The sequence below is a fragment of the Chlorocebus sabaeus genome, chromosome 27 (genome assembly GCF_047675955.1).
Source record: "Chlorocebus sabaeus isolate Y175 chromosome 27, mChlSab1.0.hap1, whole genome shotgun sequence".
NCBI classification, from domain to species: Eukaryota; Metazoa; Chordata; class Mammalia; order Primates; family Cercopithecidae; genus Chlorocebus; species Chlorocebus sabaeus.
Genome location: NC_132930.1, coordinates 2,888,775 through 2,902,443, shown reverse-complemented (window position 1 = coordinate 2,902,443; position 13,669 = coordinate 2,888,775). Strand labels below are relative to the sequence as shown.

Sequence of the window (13,669 nt, the reverse complement as noted above, 5' to 3'; positions counted from 1 at the left end):
TGGAGGTGGATTTTGTACTGATTAACGCTTGGAATGTTGAAGGCAGGATATTGGACGTTCTTACAATGCTGGAAATGTGTGGGGAATTAGTTTAGAACAGAGGTTTATATATCAAGCATATATGGGTGATACAGTTGGAGAAGGTTTAGCTGAATGTGTTAATTTGCAAGCAGGCAAAAGTTAGAATGCTGGAAATGTTTGCAGATTTAGTTCATAGTGAAAAGGTTGATGGAGGATTGATGATACAGTTGAAGGAAGCTCTTCTGAATGCTGTTCATCCTCGTTTTGGGCCCTTTGGAGAGCACGTTGAAAGTATGATAAACTCTTTGTTTCATAGACTCATGCCCACTTCTTCCGTATATCAAATTGATGCAAGTAACAGGCTATAGGAAGGTTACTGGGTATTTGAAGAGGGTAATGGGAAGAAAAGACAGATTGGGGATTAAATAATGAAGAGAAATAAAGTAGACAACTTGGTACCTATCTCAGTACCTACCTTCAGACAAAGGAAAGAACAGACTTTGTAAGTTTTTTCTTATGAAGCAGAAGGTAAGAATTCCTGCCCTGCTTTGAGGCATTCATGTAACTATTTTAGAGTCTACTTTAAGATAAATATTAAGAAATGTTAAAGAAATACTAAGGAATATTAAAAGTCATAATGATTTGGATAAGTTTTATCAGTATTATAATAAACCTTTGTTTCTCTTACAATATATATTTTTTTAACCCAGGGCCTCACACTCTGCTACCCAGGCTGGAGTGCAGTGGCATGATCTCAGCTCACTGCAGCCTCAACCTTCTGGGCTCAAGTGATCCTACCACCTCAGCCTCACAAGTAGCTGAGACTATGGGCATATGTCCCCACACGTGGCTAATTTTTCTAATTTTTGTAGAGGCAGGGTTTCGCCATGTTTCCCAGGGTAGTCTCGAACTCCTGGGCTCAAGCTATCTGCCCACCTCAGCCTCCCAAAGTGCTGGGACTACAGTTGTGAGCCACCATACGTGGCCTCACACCTAATTTTTATAAAATTCTTGCTGAGCCTGGAATTACAGCTCCAGTAGCTTTGTTTTCTGAATCACATTGCAACTTTACTGGTCTATTTCCTTTTTTGAGAATGAATCTAGTCTCACTCTTTAGCCTAGGTTGCAGTGAAGTGGCACAATCTTGGCTCACTGCAACCCCTGCCCCTTGGGTTTAAGCAACTCTCCTGCCTCAGCTTCCCAATAGCTGGGATTACAGGCACCTGCCACCATACCCAGCTAATTTTTTTGTATTTTTAGTAGAGATGAGGTTTCGCCATGTTGGCCAGGCTGGTCTCAAACTCCTGACCTCCGGTGATCCACCTACCTCGGCCTCCCAAAGTTCTGGGATTACAGGCCTGAGCTACCGGCCCAGCCTATTTCCTTTTCATAGCTTCCAAAAATGATTAAAGGTTGAGTCACTTCGTGTCTTCTTGATTCCACTTTTGTAATTGTACTGATTGAACAAGTTTTCCCTACAGTAATAGCTGAGCTACCTGGAACTATACTAATCATATAGTTGCATGATGACTGATTTCCCTAATGATAGCTAGAAGTTGCATGATCATTAAATATAGCTTTCATGTTTATATGTGTTTTGAAGTACAGTATTACCCCCTTGTCTGTGGTTTTACTTTCCACGGTTTCAATTACCTTTGGTATAGTAAAACAAGATATTTTGAGAGAGAAAAAGAGAGACCACATTCACATAAGTTTTACTACAGTATATTGTTATAATTGTTCTATTTTATTATTAGCTATTGTTGTTAACCTTTTACTATGCCTAATTTATAAGTTAACATTTATCATAGGTATGTATGTATATGAATAAACATAGTATATTTAGGGTTCAATACTATCCATGGTTTCAGGCATCCCCTGGGGGTCTTGGGACGTATTCCCTGTGAATAACGGGAAACTTATGTATTTTTAAAATATTTTTAAAATGGTGTTACATCATCAATAAATTCCTTGAGCTACTCAAGGATTTATCAGTCTCAGCACTATTTGGGCTAGATTAATCTTTGTTGTTGGGGGCTGTCCTGAGCATTGTAAGATGTTTAGAAGTATTCTTGGCCTCCACCCACTGAATGCCAGCAGCACACTGCGCCCAGTTACAACAAGCAAAAGTGTCTACAGCCATTGCCAAACCCCCAGGGGAGAAATTCACCCCGCGTGGAGAACCACTAAGCGAACCTATTATATACAAATCACTGCTGAGGAGCTATAATGTAGTGGGTAGTGTGCTGGCTTTGGAGGCAGAAGACCTAAATAGAATTTCCAGCTCCACCCACAACTAGCTGTTTAAAAATGGTTGAACTGCTTAATCTCTCTGGGTCTTAATCTCCTCAGCTGCAGAGTAGGCAGTGATAGTTTCTACCTGATGGCATTATTTTGAAGATAAAAAGGGAATATATATACATATATATTATGCACACATTCACACACACACATATATATAATGACCAAGCCAGATGCATGAAAAAAGGAGGACCTCAAAAACTATTAACTCGCTACCCCACAACTTTCCCTTAATACTAGGGATATTTCATTCACATGTCTATTGATTCATTCATTTATTATTCATTTAATAAACTTTTATTTAAATGACAAAACATGGACTCACTGAAATTAAGCAGGGGATATTGGCCGTGTGTTAAAAATTGGCCCTGTTAACGTATATAGGTAGATTCAGAAATAGTGAAGCACGGGGCTGTGGAGTCTAGTAGAACTCATTTTAAGACTCATTTGTACCATTTTTGTGAGATGGAGCAAATTACTTAAGTTTATTTGTAAAATGCAGGTTTTAATAGTATCTGCTGAGATATTATGATTAAACGGGGCAAGTGCCTGGTAAGCAAATGCCTGGTACATTCTGCACATGTAATCCCTAAATTCCCAATGAGTGGTATGAGTAAGAGCCAGTATAGGTACAGAGGTCTTTGTGGAGGAGCTGGCATTTGAACTAAACTTCTAAAGATGTTCAGGATTTATATAAATAGAAAGGACACAAATGAATATTCCAAGCAAAGGCATAGATGGAAATGGAGGAGATGAGAATCTTTGGGACACAATATGTAAAACAGTTTTTGAAGTTGGAAGGTCATACTGGGAAACATTCCGTGTTGTTTAGGCAGATTATATAATGAGACTTGCAGAGCTGGGAAAGATCTTAAAGTCACCGAATCCAAATCATTCATTCTGAAATGTTTCATTCTGGAAACAAAGGCCCAGAAACAACAAGTGATTTTCTGAAAGCCACTTAGTCTTTGGAAGAGTTGGTACTGGAACCTAGGATCACCACATAGACCCTTAGCCTCTCCTTGCCTTTAAAGAGTACAGACAAAAACTATTATTAAAAAAAATAGAACGTGCAAACATTCTTCACTTCATGGAATAACTTACCCGAAGCCATACTTTATTCCATAGCTAGAGTTAGGCTGAATAGAGATGACTAGCAATCCAACAAGCACATATTTATTGATGGTCTGTATTCCAGACACTGGATACAATGCTGAACAATTCTGACAAGGCCCCTGCTCTCATGGAGTTTCTATTAGAGAAAATATTCACAAGTATATATTAAGTTTTTAAATCAAGAAAAAAAATTAGTGATAAGTGCTTGGCAGAAAATTAAAATAAGGTGGTATAAGATAAAATGATTGGATAGCCACTTTGAACTGGAGGGTCAGGCAAGGCCTCTCTAAGTGGGACGTGGGGCTTAGATCTGAATGACATAGTCTTGAAATTCCATAGGAAAGGCTTCCAGTCAGAGGGAATATCTAGTAAAGAAGACCTCAGGCAGGGGTGAGCTTATGACTTTTCAAAGTAAAGAAAGAAGGCCAGTGAGTCTGGATTTTAGTGGGCATGTAGAAAGAGAAGCAAAGTTAGATAGGTCAGCAGGACTCTGATCATCTTGAGTTATTTAAGCCAGGATAGAGAGTCCAGATTTTATTCTAAGTTAATTGTAAAGCTACTGGAGTGTTTTATGCAGGAAGTGATCTGATCTGCTTTATCTTTTAGGAAGATCACTGTAGCTACTATTTGAAAAATGGATTGCAGAGGGGCAAGGAGACCAGTTATGAGACTATTGCACTGGTCCAGTTGAGAGATGATGGTGGCTTGGACTAAGGTAATGGATATGGAGAGAAGTAGAGTTATTTGAGATATTTTTTGGATGTATGGAGGACAGATGTTAGTGATACTCTGAAAATAAGAAAGAAGATAGGAAATTAGGAGGATTCTAGATTTCTGGCTTAAGTGACTGTGTAAGTCATTAAGTTTCATTTATAAAGATAGTACCTATCAACTGCAGCTTTGACATCTGAGATTATCATATTGGCAAAACAGACAGAATTCTCTGACCTTTTTGAGGTTGTATTCTACTGGATGATTCAAAAAATAAAATAAATAAGATATATATGTGTAGATGGTGGTAGGTCTCAGCGCAGAATCTATTATAAATTGTGTGATCAGATCTGGGAAGTCTTCACTTCCCAGTGAGGTCATTTCAAAGATGGGACCAGATGAGATCACCAAGGAAGATGCAGGTAGAGAAGGGAAGGCACTTCTGCAGCTCTCCAGTATCTGAGGGCTAAAAACAAGAGACAACAGGAGAAACTACGAAGAAACCGTTATTGAAGTGGGAGGAAAATCAGGTAAGTGTGATATTAGAGAAACCAAAAGAGACATTTCAAGAAGGAAAGAATGAATGGTCAAGTCTGTTGGATATTACTAAGAGTTCACATAAGATAAGGATGGATGTGATCATTGGATTTGACAACATGGAGCTCATTGGTGACCGTAAAAAGAGCAATGTCAGTGGAGAGATGGGGACAGAAAGCCATGAAATTACTTAAAGAGAGATTGGTGTCAGTAAAAAATGGAAGAATTGTAAGGGTAAAGTCATTGAGTTCAGAGAGGTGAGATTCAGATGACAAATGGAGAATTTGGTGTCTGAAACATAGAGAGATGATTTGTTCACAGTAGGAGGAGGAAAGGCCGAGAGTATGAGTACCGATGCAGATAAGTAGGTAGATTTGATGATGGAAAAAGAAGGGAATTTTGATCTGATTGCTTCTCAGTGAGGTATAAGGTAAGTTCATTGACCAAGGGTATGGGAGGTAGGCCTTGGCAGCCAGATTTGAAAGCGGGGGAGATTGTGTGAAATAGCTGCTTAAGCAACTGCCTGATATATTCAACTTACAAGTGGTTCTTCTCAGATGTTGACTTAATGTGCTTTTTATCCCACAGCCAAGAGGTTGGAGTCCTATCAGGAAGCTGTCTCTGAAGATGAAGATTTTACAGACACACTCAGTGGTTCCCTCAGCAATATGGCAAAACTGAAAGCCCCCAGCTGCAGGACAGTTCATAATGGGCTTTTGGGAAATAAGTCCTCAAATCAACTTGCTGGGAGCTCTTTTACTCTAGGAAGTAGAGAAGGAGCCAGTGAAGTGCCTCATTCCAGACAGGCTGCTTTCAGTAGCCCCATCGTAAGTGTGAATGCATGACTAGAATCTTGCACATCCACAGTGTATGATGAAAGAACAGCCTTGTAATTATGACAGAGTGAAACTCTGTTGTCTTTTCTACCTTAGAAGAGACTACATGAGCTGCAATATCACCACACATAATTAGAAGTATAAACAAACAATATCACACTAGGCTACTTTTTAAAAATAATTCAATGTTGAGAGGTAGTATACCATTTCTGGAAAAAGTAGAGTGTTTCTGGTCAGGGCTGATTATGTGTGACCCTGAAGAAGGGTGCCTTGGTTTAAGAATCATGGCTCACTCTCAGAACCAGCAAAGCTTACCAGAGTTATCTCATAGTCAGATAAGCATGTGTAATTTATAGGAACATTCATAGGCCATGTGGTACCTCGAAGGCCTTTTTATTGCTCTGTAATCTCCCAAATCCCACCAGACTTGTGGTTTTTCCCTATTCCTAGCTTCCAGAAGGTCATTTTTTAATATATCAATTTCAGAGTTCAACAGACTGTGTTCATGAGTTCCAGTGGGAAGTGTCAGGAACTGTCTAGTCACATCCATTAACAAATCCATTTTACTCCAGAAAAACTAGAGGACCATGTAGCCAATGGGGAAAAGAGGGAAAGGTGCTGTGTGAAAAAAAAATTAGAAATCAACATTTTGCTACATTTAAAATTACCTGTATAAAAGTTCAATTTCCTTCTCTGCCTTTTACATTTTATTAAGTCTTGTGTTTCACCAAGATGAGGATTTCCCAGCCATCAGACTGATAATACCTACAAAATAGGTGACATAACAAGAATAAATCAGCTTTGGGGAAGCTTTGTGTTTCTACATTGAATTTATCATATGTTTTTCATAGTTGAGACATGATATGAGTAGACCCCAGGGGTCTCATTTGTACTGGGAAGGCCTTGAGCTTCCCAGGATCCTGGTTCTTCTCAAATTGTCAACAAATGCATAACTACAGCAACTGGAGTGATCTTTTCAGTCCATGTCCTTTCTGTGGCACTAATATAAAAACTATTATATTATATCTTAGCCATATGTCAAGTGATTCCAAGACTTAATATTTCTCCAACTTGTAAAATGGAAGAAGAAAGGAATGTACACAGTTCATTCTGTATACTCATTATAAGACCATATCAGAAATATATTTTCTTCTATTTTTCTATCGATATATTTTCTTCTATTATATCTTTTTATCTATCCTTGTATTGAACTTTTTCATTTTACATCCACCTGAAAGTAAGAACATGTTGGCTGTTGTTTAGAGAGAAGCAGCACAGTTTGGTAATAAGGTGGGTCTATGCCGCACCTTATTGGTTTCTTGATCAAACCTCACCCTATTCATGGAACAAATGACTGGTTATTTCTTAGTTTAAAGTCTTTGTCCCTTTATAGATAAATTTACCCTGTCTAAAATATATTCTGTCTTCATATACTACCTCCATCCACCAAATCTGGTGAAATATTTATTTCTTTAAGAACTAAATTAAATATCACTTTTTTTCTGAAGACTTCTCAGATTCTCTTCTTTCAACGTCTGAGCTCTGTTTACACCGTCCCTCCATCCCTTCATCCACATGGCATTGGTCTTATTTCTGCCTCTGGCAATCCACCATTAACTCCCTGAGAGAAGGATTTATCCATCTTGAATCAACATCTAGCACAATGACTGGCATGTCCATTCTCGATAAAGTATTTTTAAAGGTTGTTGGAAGAAGCTACTTACCAGGCTGTCTTTTAATCTGGGCCATTTTCTTTTCATTTGCCTTACACTCCAGTGTCATTCCTGATTATATGGATGTGTTGCTGTTATTGTTGTTCTTCTTGTATTTGTGTTTTGCAAAACCATACCCCTAATATATAGAATAAGTAGGTCATTGTCTTCCTCAATGTATAAGATTATTTCTCAATCTTGGTCTAAGCAAGTTGATTTTATCCTTTTGAAGACTAAAGATTATTTTGAGAAAACTACATAATCTTTTATCTGAAAAATGAGCATCTGTAAATATATCATATAAGATTCTAAAAGCCCATCTGTGGAGCCCAGGTTAAGAACACCAGCTTGAGGGCATTCTGAGAGTTGTGATGTCTAAAAGTGGAAGGTTGTAAGATGGCACCCTTCAAAGGAGGCAAGTTGTGAGCCAGCAAGTGAGGATGCCAGGCAGGGTACTGATGAAGATGTGCCAGCCTTTGGGCATTAGAATGTCACTGAGGCCCATGAGTCCTGGGTTCATAGTACCTGTTTTAGAAATAGGAACTTTTACTTTGTAAGCCAGTGTGTTTATGCGTCTTTAATTTTCTGGAGTTTTTCATTCAACAAGGATACTGTTTATTCTAGGTGAAATGCTCTTCTCTTAGATCTTTGTATAGCTGCTCCTTTCTGTCATTGAGCCTCAGTTCAAATACCTCCTCAGTGAAGCCTTCTCTGCCACCCAGTTCCAAGTACATTCCATCTCTCCCTTGTCTCTCTCTGTCTCAATATAAAGGCATCTTATTTATTTGCTGTTAGGATAGTTTTGGATCTACTCTCTCCCCCAGGTAGAATGTGAGTTCCATGTAAGCCAGGATCCTGTCTGTTCTATGCACACCTCTTACCTTCAGAGGTGCCTGGCACCACAGATTAGCAATAAATATTTATGAGATAATGAATTTATTAATGAATTAATGGAAGGCATGGCATAATACTGGACATGGCATAATACTGGACATAATACTGGACATGGCATAATACTGGAATAAGACATGACCTCAGCCTTCAGTTTTGTTCTAGCTAGAGAAGATAGACATATAAACAAATAATTATAAACCTGCAGTAAAGATGTAGTCACAGTAGTTAATCCAAAGTGCAGTAAGTATATCCAAAGTAAAGTAAAGTAAGTATAGTAAGGTCACAAAGAAGGGAGTGATCAGCTCTAAGGAAGTGAAGAAGGATCAAGAAAGGCTGCCTGAAAGAGCTACAACTTGAGTTAGGATTAAACTAATGAGTAGAGAGAGGATCACAGATTGGAAAAGGAAGGAAAGGCATTTGGAGCTTACAGCATGTGGTACATGCAGACATTCAGAACCACAGGGCCATGGGAGAATGTGGTGTGCAGGAGGAATTATTAGCATGTAGTTATTGACCTTTGTCTCTTTTTTTTTTTCCCAGGACTGTGTTGTTTAGGAATCAGTGGGGAGGGAGTGGTGGCAATAGAATATATTTGCGCCCACTCTTAAGCCAAAGTTGCAATGGTGGAGTGGTGAACCCTTAAAATGAGTAGAGTGGCATCCGGCAATGAAATGAAAAACCTTGGGTACAGGTGGAACTAGGGGAAGAGTGAAGAACAGTATTAGAGCTCCTTGATCAACTTTATGCCCCATCCTTTGTCCATTACTAAACCGTGGGTTGTTAAAGTTTTGCATAAACAATTATAGCGGGCTGCTGCTTCTCTCTGTTTTAAAACAAATTTAACATTTAAATTATATGAAAGCCATTCAAAAGATTCGACAAACACTATTAAAGGGCAAAGGGAGTTTTGGCCAGTTTTTGCTTGTTAATTTGAATTTAAATAGAGGAGAGAGAGAAAAAAAAAAGAAAGGAGTAAACCTGAATGTGAAATCTACAACTTAGTAGGAAGGCATAATAGGAATTATGAGGGTAAATCTAAAATTTGAGATAGGCAGATGCCATACAAGATTAGGACAAAGAGACTAGACTCTCACCAGGAAACCAAATAAGGCTTTGTTTACATTATGGAAAGCTGTCTACATCATGCTCTGTAATCTGCGCTCTCTTTTGAAGTAAAAATTTTCTTGAATTTAAAAAAAATACCTACTTAAGCCCAGTGGGTGGTAATATGTATTTATTTTCCAAAGAAGAACATCTTTTTCATCTGATTGTTTCTCCCTCTCTTTCCTTATGAGATATGAGATTAGCAAATTATAGTAACATATGACAATACACTTTTATTGCTTACCCATGTGTCAGGTACTGAGTTAGGAATCCAAAGATCAATAAGATACAGTCCTTACTTTAATGGGCCTTCCAAATTCTTTGGGGAGAGATTCCATACATATGTAAGGAATTATTTAAAGTAAGATGGTTTGAGCCTGGTTCTGAAGTTAACAGGCATCCAGAGAAGGCAGAAACCATCCATCACCGACAAAAGAGCAAAAGTTAATAATGTAATCTTGGGTCTCAATAAGGAAGATTTTGATCTTGGGAGAAACAGCTACAGATACAGTCAAGCTGGTAAGAATTGCATGTGGTGACTCTCTATCTTCACCTTAATTGGTGACTACCTTCTTAGTCACTAGAAATTAACTTAATTTAGTGGGACCAACTAAAGTAGAAGAATGAGCCATGCCTGAAGCTTCCTTGTATATAGACCTTTCCTTAAATCTTCTGGGCTCTTTTATGTATATTGTTTTATGTTGCTTTTCAAGGTCTTCTATGGTTCTGACTTTCTAGATTTTTCCCACTTTATTTTGACAATACTTCTTAGCACAATTTTGCTGACCAGAACCACACAACCCCACTTTCACACACTGTTCCCACTCATCTCCAGCTTGGGCCAACTTCAGTATTACTTCTCTTCTCATGGCCATGGCACAGCCTTTCAGTCATGCAGTCATTGGATTCCCTGAATGGCATATTACGTTGACTACATAAATAGTGTCTTAGTCCATTCAGGCTGCCAGAACAAAATACCATAAACTGGGTAGCTTATAAACAACAAAAATTAATTTTTCACAGATCTGGAGGCTGGAAAGTCCAAGTTCAAGGAGCCAGCAGATTTGGGGTCTGGTGAGGGCCTGCTTCCTGTTTCATAAAAACAGTACCTTCTTTTACTGTGTCTTCATGTGGTGGACAAACTCCCTTGGACCTGTTTTATAAGGACTTTAATCCCATTTATGAAGTCACTGCCCTCATAACCTAATCACCCCAAAGGGCCGCACTTCCTAATGCCATCACCTTGCTGGCTAGGATTTCAGCATACAAATTTTGGAGAGACCCAGACATTCAGACCATAGTAAATACCATTTGTCACAAATGCAGAAGTTGCAAACCTTTCATCAATGTTAGATTGACGTCGGAATGCAAGGTAATCCTTATGTTCTGAACCAATTATTAGTTAAATAATTGCCGAGATCATTGATACAATGAAATCACTATTAGCTTCTGTGGTCTCTGACTCAGTCTCAAATGTCTTCTATAAAAGAAGTCTCTAAAAAATAGAATTTGAAAAGCCTGTACATACTAGCCTCTTCTTGGAGATTCCTAATACCCATTAAACTCTCTGAGAAATGCTGAAATTAAAAAACTTGTTTAAACATTTCTTAAACTTATTTCAGTATAGAACTCTTTGTTAATTTTTTGCTTATTCCATGTCAACATTCAGAGAAGGATGCCATTGGAAATATTGCCCTGACCTGTGGAATCTCATAAGCACTAAACAACAACATAATCATAGGCCTTGGTAAAATACCATGCAACAAATTTCCCACGCATCTCTTCATTGACCAAATAAATAAGTCTCTCCAACTTTACCACTTTCTTCTACTGACTTTGGAAAGGGGGTCCTTAAGGCCAGAGTTGTTCCCTGAGTAACTGAGGGTCTAGCACTAGTGCCACCTCAGAGTTGTTATATATGTGAGACTCATGAGAAAATGTGATCAACTTATTAATCAACAACCATCAGATCGTGAATGGCTATGAACTCCATCAAACTGAACAAGATTCAAATTTTGCTAAGTCAAACAGCACAAGCCAGTAGAATTAATGAATTTAGTTAGAAAGTTTGCAATGCTTTTTGACAGCAGGTAACTTGGTGACTCTGGAAGCCAGGTGAGACTGCTAACCTGTCTGAAGGTGAGTGTGTCATTTGAGAAAGAAGGAAGGAAAAGGAACATTGAATTACTTAGGTTATTGTTATACTGGTCTCATCTTAGTCATTATCTCATTTACTTTGTACAGCCACCTGGGAGGTAAGTGTTATTTTTACCATTAGACAGAAGAGGAAAAGGAGGTTAAGTAAGCTGCCCAAGACCTCCAGTTAGTATGCAGTGGAGCTAAGACCTGAACCTAAACCCATGTTTTCCATCCCATCCTCTCTCCTTATTAAACCTATGCTAACTCTCACCAAACTTTTAAGGATAAATATAAGCCATAATCTTCTGAGTCCATGTCATACATCCTTATATTTTACTCTTTTCTCTAAATCTCCTCTCCTGGCTTTCCTGCAGTCAGTGTGCTTTGCGGGCCAGCTGCCTCTAGGACTCTTAGAATACAATGGTGCTTTTGTACAACCTTGATTCTGAGCATGTGGTTCCTCCTTTGACTCAGCTGAAAAATTTCTAAAGCAGTTAACTGTATGTTACTGGATTATACTTAGATTTCTACTACAACATTATTTTGTCAAAACTAGTACTCTCACATAAGTGTGAGAAGCACTGTGTCAAACAAAATGGAGTACTTTCTTTCAATAACAACTTCTTAGAACAAACCTGTACTGAGAAGAAAGCATAGTTGCCAGATGTATGTGGTGATCAAAAATCTGGAAGAACCCTTATTAATGTCTTGTATCACTTGAAAATGCTGATAAAATATGTTAGCCTGCTTATAATTTTTATTTTTGGAGAGGTTTTTTTTGATAGTAGTAACTTAAGCCATAAAATATTTTGTTGCAATAACATGGTATGAATAATGCCCAAAGTTTAAGAGTTAGTATTCATCAAGTGATGGTGAATAAATCTATGACCAAGGTAGAATTCTGGGCTCAATAAAATCTACCTCTGCTATTATGTATTTCAAAATGAGAAAACACTCAGCTAGACTTGGTGAAAACTGAATTCCTGTTTAGTTTAATAGTTAAGATAGTCTCCATTGATAATGTGCATTCTGGGTTATCGATTTGTTTTTATGTCTTTTATTTCCCTATTCTCACTTCCCATGACAGGATACACATTAAAATTGTTTTTAGAAAAATAAAGTTTACCATCTCATGATTCATGATCCTGGCTATACAAGTTATTTCTCATGTTGATTTAAAACTAACTTATAACAACACACTGTCTTATTGGATTTTCAGGAAACAGATGTGGTACCAGACACCAGGCTTTTAGACAAATTTAGTCAGATTACACCTCGGCTCTTTATGCCACTAGATGAGACCATCCAAAATCCACTACTGGAAACTTTGTACATCATCGACTTCTTCATCGCATTGGCAATTTGCAACACAGTAGTGGTTTCTGCTCCTAACCAACGCAGACAAAAGGTGAGTAAGTTCTCTAATGCAAACAAGGGTCACTTTCTGGAAGAGAATTTTGGGTTTAAATGTATCTGTACTGAGCTTGATATATGGATAAAAATGATAAATAATAGCAGCTATATAACACTGATTTAGCATTTCTTCTGTGCTCTGCACTTACCATGGTTTATGTCATGGGTCCCCAACCCCCCTGGTCACAGACTGGTAACAGTCTGTGGCCTGTTAGGAACCAGTCTGCACAGCAGGAGGGAAGGAGAGAACCAGTGAGCATTACTGCCTGAGCTCCACCTCCTGTCAGATCAGGGGCAGCTTTAGATTCTCATAGGAATGCGAACCCTATTATGAACTGCATATGCGAGGGATCTAGGTTGTGTCCTCCATATGAGAATCCTAATATCCAGAGAATCTAATACCTGATGATCTGAGGTCCTACCCAACCTGTCCGTGGAAAATTGTCTTCACAAAACTGGTCCCTAGTGCCAAAATGGTTGAGGTCCGCTGGTCTAAGTGATTTATTGGTATTAACAAGTTTAATCCTCCTAACAATCCTATGAGTTAGATGCTATTACCCTACTATTCTCCATTTTACAGATGAGGCTAAGTAATTTACCCAGGGTCACAATACAGATTTGTGGGGGAGGTGGGATTTGAACCTAGGAAATACAGCTCAGTGCTACTATATTATTTGCCTCTAAGAGGGTAGTGATGAGAACAGTTCATTTTGCTTTAGTTTATTTGCCAAATTGAAGCTTTCTTTGAGACTTCTGAGACCTCCAATATCATATACACTGTATGAAGCAAAATATACAGTATTGGATTCAATATCATGTTTAATGATTTTTTTCTTTTGAGACAGAGTCTTATCCTGTCTCCCAGGCTGGAGTGCAGAGGCATGA

General features: G+C 38.3%; 1 protein-coding gene across 3 annotated transcripts in view; it reads left to right on the top strand.

Annotated features, from left to right (window-relative positions):
* The window catches only part of ATP10D (ATPase phospholipid transporting 10D (putative)), a 110,108-nt gene that overhangs the window by 60,102 nt on the left and 36,337 nt on the right, over nt 1–13,669 (top strand). For all 3 annotated transcript variants that reach the window (XM_073012422.1, XM_073012423.1, XM_008017477.3), the window contains 2 exons: nt 5,275–5,513; nt 12,591–12,779. In XM_073012422.1, the coding sequence (XP_072868523.1) occupies nt 5,275–5,513; nt 12,591–12,779 (428 nt within the window). The remainder of the gene's footprint in view (nt 1–5,274; nt 5,514–12,590; nt 12,780–13,669) is intronic.